This window comes from Tetrao urogallus, assembly GCF_951394365.1.
Source record: "Tetrao urogallus genome assembly, chromosome: 25".
In the NCBI taxonomy this organism is placed as follows: Eukaryota; Metazoa; Chordata; class Aves; order Galliformes; family Phasianidae; genus Tetrao; species Tetrao urogallus.
The window spans coordinates 1,062,622-1,089,416 of NC_136838.1; the positions used below are offsets into that span (position 1 = coordinate 1,062,622).

The 26,795-nt window shown below is 43.4% G+C and overlaps 2 protein-coding genes across 3 annotated transcripts in view; one reads left to right on the forward strand and one right to left on the reverse strand.

The window, feature by feature from the left end:
- Positions 1-1,969: 1,969 nt before the first annotated feature.
- Positions 1,970-6,508, reverse strand: LSM7 (LSM7 homolog, U6 small nuclear RNA and mRNA degradation associated; the record flags this gene model as incomplete). Of its 2 annotated transcripts, XM_079546839.1 has the most annotated exons (4): positions 1,970-2,112; positions 4,578-4,649; positions 6,037-6,127; positions 6,464-6,508. In XM_079546839.1, the coding sequence occupies 4 exons, from the start codon at positions 6,506-6,508 to the stop codon at positions 1,970-1,972; spliced, it is 351 nt and encodes a 116-aa protein (XP_079402965.1). The 2 variants fall into 2 exon arrangements, with proteins under 2 accessions (XP_079402965.1, XP_079402966.1); XM_079546840.1 differs by lacking the exon at positions 4,578-4,649.
- A 210-nt stretch (positions 6,509-6,718) lies between these two features.
- The window catches only part of SPPL2B (signal peptide peptidase like 2B), a gene marked incomplete at both ends in the record, with an annotated part of 29,295 nt that continues 9,218 nt past the window's right edge, over positions 6,719-26,795 (forward strand). The window contains 8 exons of the mRNA XM_079546940.1: positions 6,719-6,772; positions 13,311-13,430; positions 17,138-17,320; positions 21,085-21,174; positions 22,584-22,723; positions 23,413-23,555; positions 24,340-24,436; positions 24,594-24,710. Of these exons, the coding sequence (XP_079403066.1) occupies positions 6,719-6,772; positions 13,311-13,430; positions 17,138-17,320; positions 21,085-21,174; positions 22,584-22,723; positions 23,413-23,555; positions 24,340-24,436; positions 24,594-24,710 (944 nt within the window). The remainder of the gene's footprint in view (positions 6,773-13,310; positions 13,431-17,137; positions 17,321-21,084; positions 21,175-22,583; positions 22,724-23,412; positions 23,556-24,339; positions 24,437-24,593; positions 24,711-26,795) is intronic.

Consider the following 26,795-nt stretch of genomic DNA (forward strand, 5'->3'; position numbering starts at 1 on the left):
GATGAAGTTCAAATAACCCAGTAGGAAAGCATGGAATCACGTCCCTCTCTAGAATTTATACATGACACACAGCTCCGGGTGGATCTCTGCCTGCTCTGCATCTAAAACCGGAACCCACCTAAGAGAGCTTCCACGGGCCTTCATTACACACTGCACTCCGAACTGACACCAGACATGGTGTGGCGTGTTACTGGTATCAACAACCAGCAGCCTCTCACCCTTCTCAAGTCCAAGTTCCCAAGTTCCCTTGTCCAAGACTGCACTGAGACCAGAGAACAAATTCTGCCCTAAGCACTAAATAAGAGTTTATCTATTGAAGTTGGTGCCACTGTGTAAGTGGAGGGGAAGTTCCAACCTCTTCTCAATGATGACAGGTGACAAGACACACAGGAATAGCACCAGGTGATGTTCAGACAGGATATTAGGAAAAACTTCTTCAGCACGAGGATGAGGATGCACAAACACTGGAGAGCTGTTTCACACCCCAAGCCTGTCAGCATTCAGGAGGCACAGGGGTAATGCTCTCAGTTAACTCTGTTAGCCCTGAAGAGCTCAGGCAGTTGGACTTGATGATCTCTGAAGGCCCCTTCCAACTAAATTATTCTAAGTTTTTCAACATTAGAAAAAGAAAAAAGTGTTGGAAAGAGCATAACTGCACAGACAGCTGCATGTCCAGAGCTGTGGAAAACATCCAAAGGATGAGTCCACAGGAGCCTAAAATAATCCAGAAGCACACCTTCATACACACAATATTTATACACACAACATGCCACACGAGGCACAGCTCCTTAGGAAAGTCTCACATACTTGAATTAACTTCAAGTTCACCTCCATTTTAGCACTGACCCAGGAAAAGCTATTAAATCAAGACCAGATACTGTCAGTCATTTCTCATTGATTTCCTGCCTGGGAAACGAGCACAGCTTGTGATCTGGTCGTTTCTGTTTTTGTTGTGTTCACTCATCTCTTGAACAAACGCTCTTTAGATTTGTTCAGTGTGCAAACCTGCCATGGCAGCTGTAGAGCACTTTTATCAGACTAACAATCAGACATTTAGGAACAGTTTAATTTGTATTTATTTGTTCACAACTCCTCAAATCTTGCTACTTGTGAAGAAATAAAAAAAGTTTACTTACAAATCAAATTATAACAAGTGCAACCACAAGTAGATAGCTACAGTATAAAAAAAATTGCAGTATTTCCAGACACTGCTTCCATTGAACATTAGGATCTTAATAATTCCTCCCCTACAATTCCCACTAGCAAACACACTTCCATGTTTGTATCACCCAGCTGAGACAATAACCTGACAAGGGACTCCAGTCTTTATTTAAAAATTGGGAGCCTTCCAATTCACAATGACAGCCCAAAAGATTTGCAACAAGTGCTAAAAAATACCTTCTTAGCTACATAGCTTGTAAAGGTGATACCATGCGATCAAAGTAATTGTCTTCCTTGTACTGGAGCAGGGAGGCAACAGAGATTAACTCACCAGGAGGAAGCCTAAAACACGATGCAAAACGCTCCCCAGCTGAGTACTGACATCTAAGAGGGAAAAAAACAAGTTCTAATGTATTCAGATCAATTCAAATACATTCTAATATACTTAAAAATGTAGATCAAATGACCAGCGTTCAGAGAAATATTTACTAATTTTATGTGGTGGTTTCAAGACTCACAATACCAGGAGGGCTTCTGACAATTCATAGGCAGAATATTCTCTTGTCTCAGCTCTTAATGTAGAGCTTCACATTTATTTGAGGGGGGGGGAAAAAAAATTAATCAGAACTTGTGCCTTGCACATCACATCTCATTCTCTTCCTGTTCACAAAAAGTCACAAAAATGAAAGTCAACTGCTCTTTCACACCAGTAAACTTCTCACACCATTCAAACTTCTCTCCAAAAACATGAAACTTCTCACACACTGATCGTTTCCTCCAAAAAGTCTTCAACGACAGCCCAGAGCCATTATCCATCTTGCTGCTGAATGAAAGGGTTTGGAATCGCTTCCATTCCATCCTGTGGGCAAATGAGAACCACAGAAGTCCCTCTGCAGACCACAAGTCCCAGCTGACGTGTGTCTTCTGTTAATTTGTATTGATCATCTGGGTCTGAAAAGCAGAGATCTCTAGTTACAATGGAAGCCTAAGGAAGATAATATAATAAATTCCATCAACTGGAAAAAAGAAGAAAAAAAAAAAGAAAAAACCGACAATTTTTCCAGACTTTTCAGCATTGTTTTATTGAGCACAGACTATTAAAAGTGATGCAGCAGTAATATCTGATAACTACAGCACATTACTGATTCATCAGTTCTCAAAGCAGCACTTGCTACTGAGTGACAAAGTACTCCACTTTGTATGCAAAGCAGAACATACATTTTTTTAAATAATTCAAAGGTCCCTTCATTCATTCCAATCAAAAGCACAGATACAAGTGACAAAAAAAGAGTAGGGGGAAAAAATAAACAACAACAACAATCCTGATTCCTATTTCAAATGACATTTTGGGCAAACATTCTGGAGTCAGTGAAAATCAGAAAACCCTGAATTCAAAGTGCAGTAACCAGAAATCTTTTGGTTGTCTATTCCTAGACCAAACCAGAAGAGGCTGTGCATAGGAACAGACAAACAGCCCAGCAAGAACCAATTCTGTGCTCCTTCAAGTGTTGACATATTCACAGGTACAGACCCACTAGAGCAGGACCAGAGGAGGCCACAAAGAAACATGAGGTCTCAGAACCTCTGTAACAAAGAAAGGCTGGGGGAGATTTGTGCCATTCAGCCTGGAGAGGGCACCAGGGAGACCTTATAGCAGCCTTCCAGTACCTAAAGGGGGCATACAGAAAAGGTACTCTGGAACTCTGACAAGGAGTGCAGTGATAGGGCAAGTAGTATGAATTTTAAGCTAAAAGACAGTTATTAAGAAAAAAATCTTTACTGCGAATACAATGTGGCACAGGTACAGACTGCCCGCAGAAGCCTTGGATGTATTCAAAGACAGACTGGGTGAGGCTTTGGGCAGCTTGATCTAGTGGAAGGGTTGGAAATCTGTGATGCTTAAGTGTCCCTTGCAACCTAAATCACTCTATGACTTTACCCTGCACTTGTGCAGCCTCGCCTCGACTACTGCATGCAGGTTTGGACACCGCATGTTGTAAGGACATAAAACTATCAGTGCATCCAAAGGATGGCTACAAAGATGGTGAAGGGTCTGGAAGGTAAGATGTATGAGGAGTGGCTGAGGGCCCTGAGTTTATTCAGCCGAGCAGAGGAGGCTGAGGGGAAACCTCACGGCAGCTGCATTTTCTCACAGAGAGCAGAGGGGCAGTGCTGCTCTCTGGGGACAGCAACAGAGACCAAGGGAACAACAGGAGGGTTCAGGAGCATCAGGATTGCACAGGGCATGAAACAGGTGCCCAGGGCAGTGGGCACAGCCCCAGGCTGTTCAAGGAGTCTTTGAACAACACTCTCAGACACAGAGTGTGGATTTTGGGTGGTGCTGCATGGAACCAGGAATTGGCTTTGATGGCCCTTGTGGGTCGCTTCCAACTGCAAATACTCTATGATTTTATGAAAAGAAAAAAAAATAATAATAATAAAAAAAATCACAGCTCTATTAGCTCAAAGAAGCCACAGAAGGCTTCAGTTCTGTGGAAATGAAAAGAATGTACTTACAGAAGAGTTCACAGGACAGTAAGATAATAACTCTTACTGAAACACTCTTCACACTTTGCGCAAAACTGCCATCTCTCCAGCAGTACCAGAAAGTAAAAACCAACTGCCTTATCTGAAGGGAATGACTTCATTCAAACTTAAAAGAACAGGAGTACCAAATAAGTTGCACAGGAGCTCAAGCAAAGACTAACAAAAGGCCTTGAAGATGATCAGATAGCTGGAGCACATCCCTTAGAGAGGCAGACTGTGAGCTGGAGCTTTTCAGCCTGGAGAATCCAAGGCTCCAGGGGCACCTTAGAGTGGCCTTCCAGTACCTGAAGGGGCCTACAGGAAAGCTACCCTACAGGGGAAGGACTTCTTATCAGGGCATGACAAAGGGAAATGGCTTTAAGCTGGAAGAGGGTAGATATTAGGAGGAAATTCTGTACTATGAGGGTGGTGAGACTGACACAAGTTGCCCAGAGAGGTTGTGGATGCCCCCACCTCGGAAGCATTTAAGGCCAGGCTGGATGGGGTTGTGAACAACCTGGTCTAGAGGGAGGTGCCCCTGCCTAAGGCGAGGGGCCAGAGCTGGATGATGTCTAAGGCTCCTTCCAACCCAAACTGTATTATGATAACAATGCTGTACCACAGAAAATGTACTAAAACTTATTTGGTTTATCTTACCCCCTCTTTTATGCTTAGCTGCTGTCTACAACTCTGAGCTCAGATAAGTCAATGTACAGATTCTGGCCATTCATTCACAGAGCTGTCAATTTTCTTTTAAAACCAATTGCTCTTGGGGATACAGGGTGATCACAGAATGGCCAGGGTTGGAAGGGACTTCAAGGATCATGAATCTCCAACCTACCAAGTACGGTTAAGGGAAAGCCGACTTACATAGACTGTGTATTACTTACCTCGCATATATTCAATGGTACCATCAAGCACAAGGTTCAGTAGAGGGTCAAATCCTTTCAAGACACCACTTGCTATTAAAGACCACATACAACAGAATGATTAGAGATCAGAACTAGAAACACAGCAACACAGAACCATGCACAGGACACCCTCAGTTCTCCAGTTCAGTTCTCTTCTTTGAGCACGGTTACCAACTAACAGCAACATTAAACAGTGCCCTCTGTCAAAATCTAAACGCACAAGACCCCAAACTGTTTCAACTGAAGCTTCATTTCTTTTTTTCCCAATCAGTTCCAGAAGCATGGATGCCTTAAAAAAAAATTTAGAGCTTTCTGCCAATTTCATGTGCTTTTCAAGAATACCTCAACATAACAAATAAGCAAATATTACAAATAAAAGTTCCCTACAGAAGGGGAAAGACAAACTAAGACCAGTGCTTATCCTTAGACAAATATAGTCCAGAAGGACAACTGGAGGATGGATCTTCTTAGCTTTATAGGAACGTCCTACACCTGTAGGATATATCATACTAATACCAACAGAATTAGTTTAAAACAGAACACAATTCTTCAAGACTAGACAGTAAATAAATTGCAGGGCTACACAGAGTGAGTTCTTGTATTGAAAAATACCTAATTAGTACCATTAGCATTACTATATTGCTACCAACTTAAATCAAGGAAGAGACTCTTACAGTCCTAGGCACTACATGAAGATCACACGGGTAATCAACAAAATTTTTCTGTGAAGAAAATCTAAACCAATAGATTCAGTGGAATTATCAATCACACAAGAACTAGAATAAAAGAAAACAAAGTAATCCCACACTTAACAGCATGCATACAAGTAACTTTGAAGATTTGTAAGCACCCAGGCCCACTGGAGCTGTAAATCAGACTTTAAAGACAAACTGAGTTGGTTTTGCAAAGCTCCCACACAGCATACTGTTAATTTTCAGATGAACAAATGGTCTGCAGGTGGCAGTGCCAGCATGCTGGGATGGTCAGATGTAGGTATGGCAAAGGAGAGGAAACGTAACAGCCCCAAAAGCAATGAATATAGATGCTAAAATATGTTAAAACAAGAGAAGAACTAAAGGAACGTATAGTTAAGAGACGAGAAGGAAGACGGGTGAATGAACTGTAACATCTTTCTTTGCTGCTTTCAGTGCACCTTCACAAAGTCTGGAAAATGATACAAGGAAATTCAAGACAGCAAACAGAAGATGAAAGAAAGGCACACAGATGAAGTGCTCATAACATTCAAGCGAGGGGATTCACAGAAACGCGAAGAGAAGCTTCCCACCAAAAAACAGCAAACTGCAAGGAACAGAAGCACCCACTAGCCACCATCCTGCCTCTAAAGACAGTGAGGTGACCACAGGAGAGACAGAAGCACACACACAAAGCTGCTCACTGCAGCCACACACAGCCCAGCCCGGGTCTCATGCCCGCTCACCTTCTCTCCCACCCTGAAACTTCACCCGGATCGTTTTGTCGATGTATTTGGAGAGATCTAAAATGCTCTCCTTCTTTTTCTTCTCCTTATCCTGTAGACGAGAAACAAAGACAAAGTGAATTCAAAACGAAACCTGCCAGATCTCACCGCATCTCCTACTTCGTTACATACATCACAGCACTTCTATATTGTTTTCTTCCCCCCACAATCCTGCTTGTAACGCTGCTGAAGAAATCACCCGCAGAGCAAAGTCAGGCACGAAGGAGCGGCTGCCGAGCACAGGAGCACAGCCGCAGGGCAGGGCCGGGCCGCCCACACCACGCCCCAGGACCACCCAACAGAATCACAGCACCGACCTAGAGCTCTCTTAGCTCCTAAGGAGCCCTTACGAGAACAGGTCCAGCACACACCAACGCCCCCTCCTCACCACCATCTTGCCCGCACCACCGCCGCCCCCTCCGACGTTCGCCATTTCATTTACCGCCACCAGAAATGACGTTTCACGTTGACGCGAGCCATTGGCTCCCTGAGGACTGCCAAGGTGGGACTTCCGGTACTTGGTTTCCGAGGCGGAACTTCCGGGGCGGAACTTCTGGGGCGGGTTGCTGGGATACCCGGTGCGGAAAGGGCCTGGCCCGGCCCGGTCAGAAACAAAAGCGGGCGGCGGCGCGGTGGACCCGGCATGGCGGCGCGATGGGCTCCGCTCCTGCTGCTCCCTCTGCTTTCGTTGCCGCAGGTGAGCGGCTGTGCTGGCTTTGGAAGCGCCTTGGCTTCTGTGCTGGAGCTGCCTTGCGGGGGTTGGAGGCAGCAGTTGGGCAGGGGGCGGCTGTGAGCAGAGCTCAGCGCTGGTCCCGTAGCGCTGGCTGGAGCTGTGGTGTGGGTGGGCCCGGCCCCGCTCGGTCGGAGGGCGATCCCTTATTGGGGCTTTAACGATGTGCGGAGGGGCCCGCTGGCAGCAGTGAGAGATTAAGCTGCTCACAGGGTGGGAACGGCCAACCTCTAGTGTTCTGCTGGAGAGAAGGCAGCACCGTTCATGTTCCGCACTGCACCCCGCCGCTGTTCCTTGGCGTTGTGCCCATCACGGTTTCTCAGTGCTCCCACGTTAGCCTTCTTTGTTCTGTTTTTACTGACATAGTCGTTACATTTCTTAAAAACTGGTTGAATTGATTGACCAGCAGGCTCCTCCAGGTAGTCCTTAAGGAAGAGTACCCTAGCCAGGGAATGAGGTTGGGATCCTAGCTGGGCACTTGGGTTTGGGTCAGACTGGCTGATAAAGCCCCTCTGAGAAACTGGCTGGTGTGAAACAAAGGTGGCTGCTGCTGAACCCACAGCATGACTTGACTCTTACATTCTCTTTCTGTGGTGTGAGAGCAGTGAGGCACTGGAACTGCTGCCCAGAGAGCAGTGGATGCCCGAGGCCATGAAGGGGCCCTGAGCAGCCTGATCTGGTGGAGGATCTTTAAGGTCCATTCCAACCTAAACTTTTCTGTGATACTACTGAAGAGCTCTGTGAAGTGAGCTTTCATAGGTCTAATGAACGCTTGTGACAATCTAGATAAGGATAGAACTCTGTATGGTGACGTGGTATGTAGCTTTTGTATTTTACATTCTCCTCTTTTGCATTCTGAATATTTCGTTAAAGTATCTTAACTGCTTTCTGGGTACTCTGTAGAGCAGTATGTCTTCTTGGGTCTTACTAGTGTAGTATCTGAAAACAGTAGCCTAACTTCTCCCTCTTCCTTGCCTGTCATCTCACTGCTCTCTTGCTAGTGATCCTCAGTTATAGACTGAGCGAACTGCCATTAAACTTATGTTTTCCTTACATGTACATCATCTGTACATACCTCAATCTCCGCTTGCCTGGTGCATTTTGTACCAGGTGGACTGCCAGCGCCAGCATGTCATCAACAAATTAATAAGTATTAGAATGGTTTGAGGTCTGGCATGGAGGTCATTGCCAGCTTTGAAAAGGTGACTGCATCAGCGTGGAATGCCAACGAGGGTCTTCTGCTTGAGAACTGATACTTGGAGGTCTTGGCTTCAGCTCCGTCTACTGCAGCATGCTGCCTTTCTGTAAGCAAGTTGCTTAGTGAGTTTGTGCAGCAGAGTAGCTGCATAACACATTTGAGCAAGCTTTGAACAGCCTGGCTGGGGTTCTGCATTGGTTCTGCTGCAGCAGCAAGAAGATAACTTGCTGTAAGCTCTAATACTTTCCTCATACCCAAGCTAGTTTGTTTAAAACTTGCATGAACAACTCTGATATTTGTGGTGCTTTTACATCTCTTAGTCGCTTGCCTGTTTATGATTGTATGATGTATGGTGTCTGTCATCTTCACTTGAGGTAAGGAAGAGTGCAATCATGTACTTGCACTACAGTGGTAAGAGAACCAGTCATTGACAAATCGGGTTATTCCAGAATGAAGCTAACACCTCCACAATTATTGTGTCTGTTTATCTTCAGTGGCTTACTCTTGCCTTGGTAGTTGTTTGTCCACGTCTTCCCCCCAGGAGATAAGATAATTTGGGAGTGTTTTCTTTTCTCAGGGAGAGGGGAAGGACAGTGAGAGATGTGTCCAGGTTTGTTCCTTGCATTCTGATTTATAGTGGGTAAGGGAGCAGTGTGGCTAATAAAGCCTGACTCTCCCAAATCTAGGCACTAATCTGGGAATTCCTGAAGAAGGGTTCGATCTTAAAAGTCCAAGTGCACCAGTACAGTTTCTCCTAGATCATGCTCTGGTATCAGAGTTCCCATTTTTCATACAACTTCCTTCGATTCTCACTATTCCTTCATTGCATTGGTGTTCTCCTGCAACCACAGCAGGTATGAGTGAGCCTTTGACCAATGAGGAATATAGTAAGGTATGTGAGATCTTGCTACTGTTCACTATACTAATTTTCAGGTATTGTACTTAAAATAAGTGGTTAATTATGAAGATCCATAGAGTTGAAAAGACTGTCTGAAGTTCTGGGTTAAAGTGGTTGTTGGCAATTTAGTCACGAGGAGTTGTCACATTGAGTACGAAGCTCTCCTCTCTCTGCAGTGCTTGTTGAATCAGTGCTTTCTTTATCTGAAAGTTTACTGTCTGCTATTTTTGGTCTTCAAGCTGATCCATGCAGTTTGTAGGTGAGAATGTACCTCAACTCTTAGGAATTCTATTGCGTATCTTGTGTAATGCCTACTGTAAGAGTGGATGCAGCTCGTGCCTTATTAAGGAGCTGTGCTCCTGAAATAGAGCACAGTCTGACAAATCTCTACAGATCAAGTTATAGGTTCTCCTTAAATTTGGAATATAACCACTGTATATTCCAATAAGAAAAAGGTGGTCTGCTTTCAATTTGATTAATTTCTTGAAGAAAAGAAGTGGTAACAAAAAAGACCAATGGCAACTTGGCAATTAATTGTGTAAGTTTTCTTTGTTCCTGTACCACTCAGCTGTTAGAGTTGTGGATATGTCAGTCCTTGGGGTTCCTTACAGAGCAGGGGATGTTTGTTAGTTGTGACTAAGGAATACTTCATTCTCTGTGTATATTTATACATATTTATAAATACTGCCAATGATGTAACTATGACTTAGGAACTATGTTCCTAAGCCAAGGACAAAGTGCTAATTTGCTTTTCCTGTGCCATGGTGTGGTTACCACTGCCTGGTTTGTGCTGGAAGTTGCACTGAGGATAAAATTTGTCACTCCCACAGAAGTTTTTAGAGGTTGGTTGGTTGTTTAGCTTGTTTTATTTTAGTAGTCAAGCTCCTCAGCCTGTTGTGTTGGCTGAGCTGAGATGGCTGTGAATTTGGAGCGGTCATGGTTCACTTATAGCAAAAAAGCACTATCTATATCTTCTCCTCCAGGTTCTGCCTTACAAATTTATAATCCTAACGTGTAAGACAACCTCTCCGTGTACATCCAGACTTCTGTGACCTCATAGTGTAAAAAATTGCCTCTTTTAGTGTTAGCTTGTGCTTTCATTATGGAAGGTCAGTTTCCATCTTCATGCGTTGCTTCCTTCTGTGAAAGAACAAAGGTTTTGGTCCCTGTGTGTCAACAGGGCAGAGGAACAAACAAGGACGAGCCACTAGGATGGCTCAGTGCCTCATGTTGCAGGTTCTTGAGATGTTCAGGGAGCTGAGCTCCTCCTCCCTACCTTCTTTCATCATTTAACTCAAGTGTTTTCCAAGCCATAAGTGCTGTAAGAGGCAAGAATTGTAAAAGAACTTCAAGAGCTGCTGTTTTTTCCTTCAGTGTTTGGAGCAGGCTGGGCTTGAGCTCCAAACTCTTGAAAGAGAGTCCTTAGGGGGGTTGTGGGAAGGTTGTATAGGATCTGCATAGGAGAGTGATTTCTCACAGGTTGTTCCAGGATATGGTGTGATTTCTGGAAACTAAGAAGCATAACAAGTGTTGCTGCTGTCCCGGTGCATCAGCTGTCCTGCCTTGACCTGACTTTTGCTATCTGATACCTAGTGATATAAACAAAGCAAAAGCTGAAGGCATCAGAGCCCTTCAGTACATGAAAAAAAGAATCTAATGCATGTGACTCTTCTGAGGTGGAAGAAAATAACAAGCTTGAAGTGGTTGTTAACAGACTTCAGAGTTATGCTTTGATGCTCAGTGATAATTGCGTTGTAAGAATGTTAATCCGCGTTCGTTTTTGTCCTCCATGGACCATGTGCAACTCCCTACACCCTCATCTACTTTTAGCCCTGCTCATATGCCACTTAATTCCTCTCATCCTTCATTTTACTTAGCTTTTGGCACATGAGCGCACAGCTTTCTAAAATGTTCTGAGTGTGTCACTTTAGGAACCTTTAACTCTAATACTTCTTTGAAGAACATTCACTGAGCTGTTCAGAAAGCACAGTTGCATATTGCTGTCCTCTGTGTGCTGCTTGGGGATTGTTACTGACTTCCAGTAATACTTAGCTAATGGAAATGTAGCAACAGGTACTATACTTATTCTTTCATTTTAGAGATATATAGTTTCTCTCTTATAAATATCAAGACTTCAATTGTACAAGTTGATGGTTTTTCAGATGCATAAAGCCATTCCACTGCAGGTAGCTTGCTCCTGCAAAACTGCCTGAAGTTCTTGGAGGCAGCTGTATGTATAATATTCAGAACAGAGCTGCCCTGGTTTCAACTGAGATTTGGGTTAATCTTCATGGGGGCTGTATGGTGGTGTGTTACTGTGCAGAGCATTGTATAAAGGGTGTTTCAGCTTCTTGTATCTTCTTGCCTGTGGGGAGCTTGGGGGTGTGTGTGTGTGTGTGTGTGTGTGTGCGTGCAAGGATGAGGAGCTGGGAGGGGGCAGAGCCAGGACAGCAGACCCAAACCAGCCAAAGGAACATCCGATACCGCAACACTGCATGCTGAACAAGAAACCTGGGAGGAGGGGGGTCTGCTGCTGCTCAGGGCCCAGTTGAGCGCTGGTTGGCTGGTGGTGAGCAGCTGTGTTGAGTGTCACTCATTGAGCGTACTCCTTGATTTTCCCTTCTTTCTCTGTCCCAGTGAACTATTTTTATCTCAGCATGGGTTTTGTCTTTGTTTTTTTTTCCTCCATTCCACTGTGGGATGTGTGAGCTGTGCACACAGCTGTGCGATGCTGGGCTGCCTGCTGGGTTAAACTACGGCAACCCTTAAACCCGATCAGATTTGGCAGCAATAAGAAGGAAACTCTTCTGGTCTGGTCTTTTCTCCGCCCCCTCCACAGCAGATGGTGGGAAGTTTAAGGTCCCTTCCAGCCTAAGCAAATCTATGATAAAATCAGAGGGCTATTCAACTTTGTTTTGGTGAAACTGATGCATCAGTCTCATTTGATGGCAGTAAAAGGAGTTTTCAAGGTGTTCATTGGAGATTTATGGAACTCTACCCTCCTTGCGCCTCATCCCTGAAAGCAGTTTCTACAGATACACGTACTGCCAAAAAGCAATGATGTAAATAAGGCATCATTGTGAAGGGAAGGATATCTTTCTCTGGTGAGAGAGGTCAGAGACGTGATCGTATTTTTGAGTTGAGTATCTAATTTCAACTCTATGCATTCCGTTTGAAACGGAATTATGTGAAATGAAAACAGACTGAAAGTCGAGCCACAGTTACACGCCAAAACTGTGGTGTGGTGTTTTTTGTTTGTTTTTGTGGTCTGGTTTTGTTTTGTTTTTTGTTTTTTTTGCAATCTTGAAACCTTTTACATTTCTTTATCACACTTAGAAAAGAGAGAAGGGATCAGGCAGGAGCACTTGCATCAGGGCCCTTTTGCTGCAGGAGCTGTAAGATATACTTGGTTCAGATGTTGTACTAAGGGACGTGGTATAATGGGGAAATACTGATGGTTGTACTGATGGCCTTGGAGGTCTTTTCCAACCTTGGTGATTTTGTGATTCACTTCTTCCTCAATTTTTGATAACAAAGAGCATTTATAATCTATTTTGTTCAGTTAATGTGGAAATAAAGTCACTACTAGCATGTAACTTCCATCTCTGTAATCAGTGGTAGGAAAGTTGCACATGCTTCCACAGTTGTTTTTCTTCCTGGCATCTGGATGCCTGGTATTTACCTCCTGGGGCTTGATGTGCAAGTAGAAAACTACATCACCTCCACAAAAATACTTGTGCAGATTCTACACTAGTTTCTAGATTCTACTAGATTCTACACAGATTCTAGTCCTGTAGCTAGCATTCGTTTGGCTTCTTGGTTAGACAGTGGGAATTTATCTGGTGCTCGCAAAGGGAAAAAGGGAAGGGAACAAAAGAACAGTTTGTCATGAAGAATGAAAAGCTAGGTGAAGATTCCACAGTAAGGAAGTGGGGTTTTTTCTTCTCACTTTACTGGATACTACCAAATAATTGAATTCAGGTAATTCTGGTGGTTTGCAATCAACCTGTGCTAGCCCCTAACTCTGAATTTTGATGTCAGATGATGCACACAGATTTGATGCACTCTGACATAACCAAAATAATAGAGAATTTGTTGTCCTGCACTGTTTTGCAGGAATGGGAAGGTGAAAACAGAGATATTAAATGGAACTTGTTGTGGTTGGAACATTTCTCCGTACAGACAGACTCTGTAGTAGTCAAATATGTCATAATTGAGAATGTGCTTAACCTGCTATATTCACTGCATGCTGCCATGTTTACTTCGCTCTGTACTCCCTCTGCAGATAGTGGAACTTTGTAAAATCTTTTTTTTTAAGTAAGAAGCAGGCTAATCAACAGTAAGTGAAGCCCATTACTTCTGTACTGCATGTATTGAAAAAACCCCTATTGAATGCTTGTTGTTTTCAGGTGTACTGCGAGTACGGAATGGTCCATGTCCTTTCAGAGAAAGGGAGCAGCAAAGGCAAGGACTACTGCATCCTCTTCAACTCCCAGTGGGCCCATCTGCCTCATGATCTGGGTAAAGCTGTAAGTACCAAGCCAGCCAACTAAAAGAATGTACTCAGAATTGCCCTTGTTGTAGGGGAGAATTCTAATTCATATCTTAGTAAAATCTGAAGCTTGCTCTACTTTGAAAATATTTTCTATCTGTTACAGTCTCCATAGCCTATAGTGGTGATACTCCTTTCTAAGCAACTATTTCAGGTTTAAAAAAAAAAAAAAAAAAAAAAAAAAAAAAAAAAAAAAAAAATTACTTCTGCACATGGTGATGAAATAAATGAGAATAAAACTTAACTGTGTTTGGAAAGGAGCTCTCGTGTTGGTATGAAAAAGATACAGGTCCTTCCTGATACCTGGGTGACCACTAGTGCTTTCTTATTAGTTCATTCTTCTCATAAATTTAGGTATAAGCAATTATGAGCTGTGTCAACTTGTTTTTGTTATCCAAAGCCCATGAACTGACAACTGACTTTTTTTTTTTTTCTTCTTTTTTTTTTTTTTTTTTTTCCCCTTCCACTTTTGTGTGAGAAAATTGAAGAGTACAGAGATACCAGTAGCAGGAACTCACTTCCTAACAGATGAGAGGAATAGCTAAAATGTGAGGAGGAAACTGTCACTTGCTTCTTTGACCTCTGTATGGGAACTGCTGAGTCACGGCCTGAACCTCTGATTAATCACCTGAGGCGAGCCATGAGTCAGCCAGAGGAGCACAGGTGAAGGCAATTCACCTGTGCTGCCGGAAGGGGTGGAGCCTGGCTCCACCCCTCCTAGACCTATTGAAGAGCTGGCTACCAGAGGGGAAGGATCTCTTCTGGAGATCCCCTCTCTTGGTGTCTTCTGGTGAGCTCAGCCGAAGGGTAAGCTCTTCCGCTTATTCTCTTTGTGATCATTGTCTACCTTGATTCTCTCGATTATATTGTGATTACAACATCTTGATATCTGTTGATTAAACAACTATATTGCAATTATAGCATCTTGATTATACAGACCTCTGTTATGCGGCTTTTTTGTGTCTGATCTGTATTCCTAGAAGATTCACTTTTGCAGAGATTGATTATACATGACTCAGTTATTCAGAGTGTGTAAGCAAGAAGACTAAGTTGAGGGAATCCTTTGTAAGAAGGGTTATATTTCTGTAAGCTAAAAGTATATATTTACAAGTCACACTTCATGGGCTTGTTCAAGTGGCTTTAGTAGAAAGCATACTAAAATTAAAAAAGGAAGGGATCTGGGGAGGTTTTCTGATCTAGCTTTGAAAGCAAGGCCTTAGATTAGGCTGCCCAAGGCTCTGTTCATGCTAAGCTTGTGCTCGTGAAAGCCCAAGGCATTAAATATCAAAGTCTTGAATTTATGAACTGTCAAGGGATCTTTTAAGATCTGAGAGGCTTTTGCTATTATGCTCTTTTCACTTTACTTTTACCAGTAAAGTTGCCTCTTAGGTAGTGATTCCATCCATTTATAATAGCACCACACCTTCTAAGAAGATAATTTGGCTGACAATGTACGTGTCATCTGGCCAAAATCCATGTAATCATACCCTAAATCCAAAGAGAAACACCTGGGTCCCATCAACCTCTGTTGTCATTACAAGCTGGGAGATGAAGGGATTGAATGCAGCACTGCCAAGAAGGACTTGTGTGTACTGGTGGGTGGCAGCTGGACATGAGTCAGCAGTGTGCCCCCAGCCCAGGAAGGCAGCGGTATCCTGGGCTGCATCCAAAGCAGTGTGGCCAGCAGGGTGAGAGAGGTCATCCTCTTTCTCTGCTCTGTACTGGTGAGACCTCACCTGGAGTACTGCACCCAGATGTGGAGTGCTCAGTACAGGAGAGGTGTAGACCTGTTGGAGCACATCCAGAGGAGGACCACAAAAATGATCCACGGGATGGGGCAGCCTCCCTGTGAGGGGAGAGCTGGAGCTGTGCAGCCTGAAAAAGAGAAGGCTCTTGGGAAAAACTGAGAAGTGGCCTTTCTGTTTCTAAAGAGGGGCTGTAAGAAAGAAGGGGATGGACTTCTTAGCAGGGACTGCTGTGATAGGACAGAGGGAAATGGTTTTGAACTTAAAGAGGAGAATTCTAGATTGGATATGAGGAAAAATGTGTGTGTGTTGTTTTGTTTGTTTGGTTTGTTTTTTTTTTTGTTTTTTTTTTTTTTAACAATAAGGTTGTTGGAGGCACTGGCACAGGTTGCTCATGAGAAGTGGTGGATGCCCCATCCTTGGAGACATTCAAGGTCAGGTTGGATAGCACTCTGAGCACCAGATGAAGCTGTGGATGTCCCTGTTCATTGCAGAGGAGTTGGAATAGATGACCTTTAAGGTCCCTTCCAACTCAAACAAGTCTATAAATCTATGAATTATTTTACTCTTGACCTGACTGTGCTGTGAAGTTGGTGCCTGGATTACATTGCTGCAGTGGCAGAAGTGGGAGTGCAATGTGCAGACAATTCACATAGTGCATAAAGCTGGTTTGAGAGACTTGGGGTCTGGTTCAGCTGGATCCAGACAGACTGCCCTAGGAGTTACTCTAAGATTTGTGATATTTGGAGCCTCTTGTAGCCATTTTGTGTTAACTTGTCGCATAAAAATTCATGGAGACACATTTCAGTGTCTCAGCATGAGCCAGTATAGTCCAGAAGAGCTTATGCTGGATTGGAACCGATGTGCTTCATAGACCTGTCTTTTGTAAATTTTCATTTCTCTTATTCTCTGCTAATCCCGACTTTCTTCCTTAGTGCTCCCTCAGCCTTTCCTCTCTTTCCTGTTCCAGCTCCTCCTTCCCTCAAGTACTCCAGCAATACAATTTAATAAAAGAGGTGCTGCATGCTGAGCTTGCTCTGTGTTTGTGTTCAGCTCTAATAGAGCTTGCTCTGTCCAGTACAGCCTCGCCTCAAGTTCAGGAGGAGTGGGACAGCCCCTTTCCTTTCCTGGTGGCAGTGCTGAGCCAGATGCACCCCAGGGCACTGTCAGCCCTGTGGGGGTGTTTCTCCCCAAGGTCTTTTTCCTTGCTCTTCTTGAAAATTGGGACAATACTACTTGCTACCTTCCTGTTTGCTAGGACCTTTCCAAATCCTCAAGACTGTTGAAAAAAATAGAGAGAGGTTTTGTGACAACATCAGCTAATTCTTTGAGTACCCTGGGATTGGTGCCTATTAGTCCACATAGACTTGCATGTATCTAGCAAGTTCTGCACAAGTTTGAGGTCTGGGAGTTTATGATTTCCTCAGTCATAGTCCTCCAGCTCTCAGCTCCAGGGTCCCGGGGCCCATCGACGGTGCTGAAGGCAGGCATCTGTGCCTTGTTTGTGCCCCTATTTGTAAAGTGACAGGCCACTATTGTCTCTGGTCCTACTTTTTCTGTTTAGTATTCCCAGCTTACTCATGGCAAGCTGACTGTACCTATAAGGACATGGACACCTGATTTAGATGAATCTCATAGCTCCTTAAAGAATCACCAGCACCATCCTCCTGGCTGGTTGGTCTATAGTTAACTCACAGAAAGACTCCCAGAGTCTCTCAAATGTGTCATTGCCAACTGCAAGTACCTTACAGTGCAGCATCTCCGTTATGTACAACCCCTGCCTCTCTTCCCCTCCCTATAGAGAGGACAACACTATTGTTTCTCAGAGAATGCTCTATCACTTCAGTATTTGGAAGTTCTAAATTGAGTTTTAGACACCCCCTGTGCTATTTGCTTTTGGTTAAAAATAAGAATATATTAGAATTTTCTTTCTTTTCAGTCACTCTTGCAACTGCAGGATCAGACGGCGTCTGTTTTGTGTTCTCCTTCTGATGTACCTGATGGGGGTTTTAATAATCGAATCCCCATGGTGATGCGAGGGAACTGCACCTTCTATGAGAAAGTGAGGCTTGCTCAGATAAATGGAGCTCGTGGGCTGCTGATTGTTAGCAGAGAGAGACTGGTAAGTCTATTTCTGTCTTTCTGTATCACTGATGCTATAATGTTAGATACTGGCTTATTTTCAGTGATTGTTGTAGGTATTTTCCTTTTTAAGTGCACACATTATTTTTATTTTTATACGTTTCCACATTGCCCAGCTGAGTGAAAAACAATACAGATGAAGGGAGGATTAATTAAATAAATGAGTATGCTCACTTGAGTAGGCAGAGTGCTGCACATGGCCTCTGTAACATCCAAATCAAGGGATCAGAATTATCTTTACGTTATATAACATCCTGAATCAAAGAAGGAAGGGCAGTTTCTTAACTGAATACCTTCAGTGGGGTATAGAGCTCAAGATTCAGTTGGAGCATCACCAGTGTATGTTTTGTAAAATGAATGTTTTATTAGTGTAGTCAATTCTAAAGAGATGTGTTACGTGTAAAAGATATTGCTTGAAGTTTGGTTATTGCATTTTGCTGTTGCAGTTGTTAGTAACTTATGTTTTACTGGAAGTAGGCATATGTCTTAAATTTATGTTACTGCTGTCATTGTAAGTTAAACTGCAAAAATAGGATTCTTGATTGTAGGCTGCAGTTGTATAATGAATAGCACTTAGATTCAGAGAGTTGTCCACTGCCTTCATAACCTTCTGTCATTGCAGATTTTGGAAGATCATTGCCCAGTATCTTAATAAATTAATCTGTTTTAAGCTGATTTCTAGCTGAATTTCTGAGCTGCCTCTTCGGGCCATGACACAGCAGGGCTGGTGCTGCCTGGGATGGGGCTGCTGCCTTGCGCCGTGCATGTAATAAAGAGAGCAATGAATTATTCTTGAGTTGGTGCCTGATGGTACTTAGGCCGTGTGAGCATGAGGATCACAGCCATTCCCTTTCTCCCATCTCCACGGGAAGCCAGGCAGGAGGTGATGAGCTGGAGGGGGAACAGGGCCCTGTAGCACAGCAGTGGGAGGAGTGCTTTTTCCTTCCCAGAGCCCATGCAGATGTGGCTGAGTGCTTGTTGAATGCCTGTGGTTCCCATGGCAGAAAGGAGCCCTTCTGATCTCGTCCAGCCCATGAGGCCCTGGAAGTGCATCTCTTCTTGCCAGGAGCTCCTCTAAGCCCTTGCTGCGGTTCCCAGGTTTGCACAGTGCTGGTGACAAGGCAGTGCCCCGTGAGAGTTGGCTGGCTGCAGCCCCGCTGCCAAGGCCCTGCCTGCACATCTGCTCCTGTTCCAAGGTGGAGCATCTTTCTGCCCCCCCCTTGGGCCACTGCAGCCCTTGCCCTACCTGTGGCTCTGGCTGCCGCAGGGCTCTCAGTCCTACAGCCTTACAGTCTCTGTCCTTTTCCAGAAGCACAGAGTACTTCTTTCTCAACTGTTTTGTGTCTTCCAACCACTGCTGTCTCTGTGACCCTTCTTCCCTTACCTGGGTCTGAGTTTGGCCCTGTGTGTATGCCACACTCTGGCATCCTCTGTTCCCCCCTCTACAAGGCCCTGTTGTGTGTTTTTCATGTTTCTTTGACTGCCAGTTGTAGTTCTGTTGACTTTTTGTTGTGTTCCCGTGTGATGGGTTGTGCTAATCCCAAAGCAGCCAGCAGCTCACATCATTCAGCTTGCAGTAAAAAAACTTTCTTGCAAGGGCTTTTAGGAGGATTTCTGAGAATAAAAATGTGGAGCGGAGTAGTCAAGAAGGTGGCCACAAAGGAGAAGAGAAGTTCCTCAAAACACTTGGTCATCATGGAATGCCCAGCCATGGAAGCATGGAGAATTGACATGCCTGAGGGGAGGGATGCCATCCTGTGGTAGCTGGGCAGGCTGGAGAGGTGGGTCCATGCCAAGCTCCTGGAGTTCAACAAGACCAAGAGCAAGGTCCTGCACCTGGGTTGGGGCAATGGGAAGCACAGATACAGGTTGGGTGGAGAATGACTTGAGAGCAGCCCTGAGGAGAAGGATTTGGGGTGTTGGTGGGTGAAAGACTCAGTGAGAGCCATCAGAGTGCGCTCACAGTCCAGAAGGCCAACCAGATTGTGGGCTGCATGAAGAGACACTCCTCTTCGTGCCAGCAGAACAAGGGAGGTGATCCTGCCCCTCCTGCTCTGCTCTTGTGAGACCCCACCTGGCTTACTGCATTCAGTTCTGCAGCTCCAGCACAAGAAGGACATGGTGTGGGTCCAGCTGAGGGCTACGAGGATGATTGGAGGGCTGGAGCACCTTCTGCTGTGAGGACAGGCTGAGAGCTGGGGCTCTTCAGTCTGGAGAAGAGAAGGCTCTGAAGAGATTGAATAGTGACTTTCCAGGACCTGGACGCTCCATACCGTCAGCCTAACTATGCTACTTTAACTTTAACAGTTCATCACTAAATCATGTTCCTGGGCACCACATCCAGACGGTTTTTAAACACATCCAGGGCTGTTGCCTCACCCACACCTCCCTGGGGAGCCCATTCAAGTGCTTAACAATGCTTTCTGTAAAGAAGTTTGTTCTGATATCCAACCTAAACCTCCCCTGGTGCAACCTGAGCCATTTCCCCTCATCCTGTCACTCGTGAAATGAGCCCTTCTGCGCTGCACACCATGGTTCGCAGCTTTGCAGCCACTCCTCCCCAAGGCTGTATGGGTTGTCTGGGGTTTGACCAAAATTTGGGACCTGACACTTGGCCCTATTGGAACTCATGCAGTTGATCTTGGACCTTCGCTCCAGTCTGTCCAGGTCTCTCTGTACTGCCTTTCTGCCATCCAGCTGATCAACTTGGCGTCATCTGCAAACTTACTGAGGGTGCACTTAATCCCCTCATCGAGGTTGTTGATGAAGATGTTAAGTAGGAGTGGCCCCACTACTGAGCCCTGGGCTGCACCTCTTGTAACTGGCCATCGGCTGGGTTTAAATCTGTTGACCACTTAACTTTGATATTTTAACTTAGGTGAAAGACTGGTCTTCATTCTTAAAGCAGAATTGGAGTAGGCCAACATCAGGCACCACTTCCAACCTTGGCAGTTCTCTGGTTCGGTAGTTTAGTTCTCACCATCTACTCTCAATTCTTTTATTTGAATGGGACAATCCTTCTGTTTTCTGACGCTGTGACTTAGGGATGTACATCGTGGGCTGTTAACCAGTTACACATCAAAGGTTTTATGGGATGCTCATTAAAATGTTATGGTGTGATTTAACCTCTTCCTGTATATTGTCTACAAATTCATCTAGCTTCTCTGAAACATCTGCGATGAAAAGTCTACTGGGCTCAGAAACCTTATCACTTTGAAAGATTGTGTGAATCTGTTTTGCACTTGTCCCAGCAGTTTCAGGGATCATTTTGTGTACGTGTAAAAGGGAGAATACAGACACCAGTGAAATTAAATAACATGATTCTTAAGATGAGATTCTGCTCAGTATGGAACCAAGAAGAGAAGATGCTTTCTGGTTTGTTGGGTTTTTTTTGTTTTGTTTTGTGTGTATGTGTGTGTGTTTCTTGGTTCTTTTTTTCCACACTTGTGTCTGCATTGGAGTGTTAGAGGGGTATATGCTGGGCAAATAAAAGTGTTATGCTTAGGCAGTTTTGAAGTTGGTTTAAGGCTCCGATAGTAGCAGTATTTTTCCTGTTTTGAATTGTGTTTTGGATTAATTTTTTGGTGGTTTGCCTGTGTAAAGGTAACTTTAGGTTATTGTACATTGTGTTCCTTTTCATAATATTTTTTAGATTAACAGAAAATAAGACTTGAACTCTTTTGAAAGAATAGAAGGCTTTTGCAGAAATAAATTCTTTTTTGCCTGTTTTGATCTGTCCTTTAGGTCCCTCCAGGGGGTAACAGGAGCCAATATGAAGAGATTGATATTCCCGTTGCTCTGCTGAGCTATTCTGATATGTTAGATATTGTCAAGGTAAGCTTGATATTCTGATTTAAACTATTTTGAATTGTTCATTGGTCAACAGAATGTGTAGCTCATATTAGGAGCTCTGGATCTGTAAAGAATTATACTAAAAAATACAGTTACATTCTATTTTTTAGAAATGCTGTTGTCTTAGGAGGCTGTTTCTCATCTTAAGAATAAAAAGGGAGCCTAGTTCTGGACATAAATACTACAAACAGCAGAGCTTTGAAGTACTTGCAATAAAGCTTCATTATATAATCATAGAATCCTTAGAGTTGGAAGGGACCTTTAAAGGTCATCTAGTCAAAGTCCCTTGCAATGAATAGGGACAGCACAGCTGGATCATGGTGCCCAGGGCCTGATCCAGACTTGCCTTGAATGTCTCCAAGGACAGAGCATCCATTACAGCTCTGGGCAACCTCTGCCAGTGCCTCACCACCTCACTGTAAAATGCTTCTTCTTTATATCCAACCTAAATCTCCCTGTTTAAGCTTGAAGTCATTTCCCCTTGTTTTATCACAGCAGACTGCTAAAGTGTCTGTCCCTTTCTGAGTTTGCTGATTGGAAACTAAATAACTGAACCTTTGCTAAGGTGGCTTTTTTGAAGTCTATAGTGCGGGTTATGTAAGGGCTGGGGAGCCCTTGTCAAAGGGGATTCAATATGGCAAAGTAGTGATTTTAGGTAAAATATCCTTTTTATATGAGTCAGTTATTTTTATGGGCAGTAAGATACTTTCTAAAAAAAATAAAACCCACCTTGATGCCACTTCTGTTTTTGGTGGACCAAGAGTAAGGGTGTTATTCTGGATAGTGTCCAAAGGTGTGTCAGATATTCAAATTAAAATACTCCTGTTAGAGGTAAGAGTTTCATCACCAGACAGTTTTGAAAACTCCCTGCAAGTTCTGAAAAAGCTGCTGCCCTGACTGCTGGAATTGTGGGCACCTTGTAACCAGGTCACTGGTGCTGAGGACCAGATCCTAATGAAGATGTGGATATTAGAAGTTCAATGATACATGCCTTTCAAACAACAGTAGTCTATAATAGTAAGTCCACTTTTAAAAGTAATTCGGCCAGGACTTCATTGCAAAGCACTTGTTCATATCATGCACTAAGGAATTTGTTAGTTCAGTGCAGTTAGTACAGCATAGAAAGGGGAGAAGAACAGTTGCTGCTGAGGATCCACTGTCCATGCTGAATATCTCTTTCAGGGAGCCAGGCTTTGGAATAGTCCTAAGTTAGTAGTGTCCTTTGAATGCTTTTGGCTTTGCCCTGCCCCTGACACCTAGCTCTGTTTCTGTTTAAATATCTTTTACTAAGGAAAAGTAATACAAAAAGCAAAATTGAGAGATTTAAAGAGCAGGGTGGTTCTTACTAAAGTGTGATTCCCAAGTTCCTCCATTTGTTCTTGCCTCTGCAGAGTTTTGGGAGGTCAGTGAAGGGAGCAATGTATGCACCAAATGAGCCTGTGCTTGATTACAACATGGTCATTATATTTGTCATGGCTGTGGGGACTGTGGCAATTGGAGGCTACTGGGCAGGAAGCAGAGATGTGAAAAAGTGAGTACTGGGAAAGTAATGTGCCAGTTTTCTTCTTGTGTTTTTGCCTGGGGTAGGGGGGAACCATGGTGGTGGATGGTAGCTGTGCTGATGAGGGTTAGAGACTCTGCGACTGGAGTTAGGAAGATGTTAGCATGATGTCTAAGAGCCCTTAAGCCTGATGTGTAATATTCACGGACAATGCCTTAATGCTTTACCCTTTAAAAAAAAACAAAAAAAAACCAACCATACACTTGAAAAACCTCAGAAGGAAAATTGGGTTGGAATCTATTTCCTGTTTGGGCTTTTCAAAGATTCATCTTCAAAGATCTTTTGTGAAAATTGTAGAAATGTATTTTGCTGGGCTAGTGTAAAACAGACAGATCGATGGTTAACACCATGTTCATTTTGGACGTTTTACTGAAACTTTGTGGCTACTTTTCACAAGTAGATGGGGAGGAGGAGATCTATGCTGCACATTTCCAACATTTGCTTTGCACAAGCTGATTCTGTAGTGATTTTCAGTATTCAGAGTTGTTAGTTAATGAAAAATAGTACTCCTTATACAATAATTCAGTGACAACCTGAGTGGAAATACAGATATTGGTGTAGTGTCATCATTCCCCACCTCATGTAACTCACTGAAGATGCAGTGCCCTTTATTTTGTTGCAGAGGTAATGGTCTGACTGTAATTCTATTCCTCTTTCAGGCGATACATGAAGCATAAACGTGATGATGGGGCGGAGAAACATGATGATGAAACAGTTGATGTGACTCCAATAATGATCTGTGTGTTTGTAGTGATGTGCTGCTCAATGCTGGTCCTCCTTTATTTCTTCTATGACCACTTAGGTACTTTTAAAGTTGCATTTTTGTTGACATATCTTCAATACCACTGGGCTGCTTTTGCTTAAAGAACATTTTTAAGGTAGAACTGATTATGAAACAATTGTCCTCTGCCATTTGTTCTCAGTGCAATTTAAAACCCTATAAGAAAACTCTGCAGGTAAGCTGTAATGAGGTTGGATTAGGTGATCACAGTAATTCTTTCAATTGTTAAAGCCTTTTATGTGTATAAGAGGTGTAAGTCGTTAAATCTTTGTTTTTTGTCAGAGTTTACCAAGCCTCTACTCTCCTTTCTATTCTTACCCAGTTTGAGGTTTTACCTTTATGAGTGTGGTAAGCTTCTGTTGATTGCCTTTTTGATCAAGTTGAAGAGTCACGAGATATTGACACTTTTCTGAGGAAGCTGTGAAAGATGTATCCCATCAGCATTAATTCGTTTTGTTATTGAGTGGTTTTAAGAGTCCCCTTATGAAATTCCTATGAACTCATAGTGAGAAGATGAGTACTTCACCACAAATTGCCTCTTCGGCTTATGATTTAATGGTGTACTTAAAGAATAGTAGCAAAGAGCTTTTAACTTGTTCAAGTAGCTATTGCGTGAAGTACACCAGTGTAAAATGTGATGGAGTTGGATATTTAAAGGGCATAAATCTAATCAACAACTGTATGAAATTTCTGTATCTGAATTTAATTTTCACACATGACATTTAAGACTCATTTCTCATTCAGGCTTTTTGATTGGAAAAAAGGATCTCTTACCTTCTTGGACTTACCTTTTTTTATTTTTCAGTCTATGTTATCATAGGAATATTCTGCCTGGCTGCCTCAATTGGCCTTTACAGTTGTCTGTCTCCCTTTGTAAGAAGATTCCCATTGGGAAAGTGTAGGTATGTTGCAACTTGAATTTTTTTTTTGTAGGCAAAGGTACATTTTTATGTTGTAGGGTGGGTAAGGGATTTACAAGGTAGTTTCATGTATGAAAATGTTTTTGAAGAAGCAGAGTAACTGCACAGATAACTGTACCTGTTTGTGTTTCACTTGCAGAATCCCAGACAACAACTTGCCTTATTTCCACAAGCGTCCACAGGTCCGGATGTTGTTGTTAGCTGTGTTCTGTATCTCTGTCAGTGTAGTCTGGGGAGTCTTCAGAAATGAAGATCAGTAAGTGTATATTTTAGTTTCTATACAAGACTGTAGTCTGCATGATGCGATAAGTTACTGACATCTGTAGAAGCAGACTCCTATCCTAAAATTTAGGCATTACAGTAAGGAAACTAGAAACTTGGACAGAAATCCATAGCTGTTCTTACTGTGCTTTATCTTTGCCTGGTTGGTCTAAGCTACAGAAAACTTTCCCTTGTTAAACCTGAAACCCAGAAAATTCAGGCTTAATTTGGACTGGAGTCCCAGTCAATACTCTGATCTCAGTGGCTTCAGATTGCTTTATAGAAATGATGTAGAACTTTGAACACAAGTTGTATAATTTATTTCTGCAGGTGGTGATCTCCTCAGCATTATTCTGAGAGAAGAGCTATGTCGATTCTCAGATCTTTAGAGAATTGTTTACTTGTACCAGACAGCTGAAAGGAACTTTGGGCAATATTGCTGTGATACTCCAGCAGTTGCAAGGAAACCCTAGTGTTTTGTAACTCAAATCCTACTTCAGTTTTATCCTAGTGACCAAGATTAAAGGAAAGAGCTTTAGTTCTTATAGACTTAACTTGCAAATACAATCAACAAATAGCCCAAGCTGTAGATGTCCCTCAGCATTCAAGGCCTGTACATTTATACATGAGGCAAAGGACCTGAGGGCTTCCTATTTTGGTACTCGTGGTTATGTTGACCTCTTCCATACAGGCTCAGAGAATTCCATGAGGGGAAATAACTGGGAACACTCCTTACCCCATTTTCAGTATACAGCACTCACTAATGAGCGCTTCATCAGCTGTTTTGTCACACTTTGAGAGCCAAAAATCTTTGCCAGATCCTTTGTGTCCTTCATGAAGAGGATCAAAGCCCAGCACTGAGGGTACAAATGGATGGCTGTACTTCAGTATTGCAGTACAGCTATCTGTGAGGACTTCCTCCCATTGCATGGTCAGGCACTGGTTTGTTTTCGCCTGGGATGTTGCTTAGGAAACTGACCTTTTCCTCTCACTTTTTGTCTAGTGGATATTAAAATCCACTAGTTCTGCAGAACTTCTAGCAAGCGAGTTACTGTCCACTTTAAATGCACATCCTTCTTCCTGCAACTTTATTCCTTATTTATACCAGTGCCTGAAAGAGATGCTTCATGTTTTATTTTTTAGTACCTACCATTTCACACAAATATTTTGACAGCAAGGTTGCAATTCAGTCTCTCTGTATTGGTGACCACTAGTTAAAAATTTATTCCTATTTGTTCTGACATTCTTCCCTTCCCTGAGGTTCCTAGACAGGAGGCTTTCAGCAGTATTTCACCCAATGAACAGATTTTAGCAGCCTCTGAAAGGATTTGTGACTCTTTCTGTGGATGATTCACACTTTGTTCCCTTTGAAGAGTATGTCAGTTTCAACTTGCCTCCTGAAAGACTGGCATACAAAGATGTATGGCCAACTGCTATGCTAAGCAGTCACCCTACAGTAGGTCACACAGGTCGGTGTCCAGATGGGTCTTGAATATCTCCATAGGAGACCACCACCTCTCTGGGCAGCCTGTGCTCTGTCACCCTTACTGTAATAAATTCTTCTGCATGTTTGTATGGCACTTCTGTGTTCAAGTTTTAGGCCATTACTCCTTGTCTTGTTGGCATGCACTACCAAGAAGAGCCCGACCTCACCCATCTGCCTCCCACCTCCCTTCAGACATTTATAAACATTTGAGATCTCTCCTCAGCCTTCTTTTTCCCAGGCTGCACACACCAAAGTTACTCAGCCTTTCCTCATACAGGAGATGCTCCAGGCCCTTTATCATCTTGTGGCCCTCTGCTGGACTCCTTGCAAGAGATCCCTATCTGTTTTTGCACTGAGGAGCCCAGAACTGGACACAGTATTCTAAATGTGGCCTCACCAGGGCAGAGTAGAGGAGGAGGAGGATCACCTCCCTCTCCCTGCTGGCCATGCTCATTTTCATGCATCTCAGGATATCATTAGCCTTCTTACCCATGCAGGTACGCTGCTGGTTCATGGCCAACCTGTAGTCCACCAGGATACCCAGGTCCTTCTCTGCAGAGCTTCACTCCAACTGGTCATCCACTAACCTGGTGC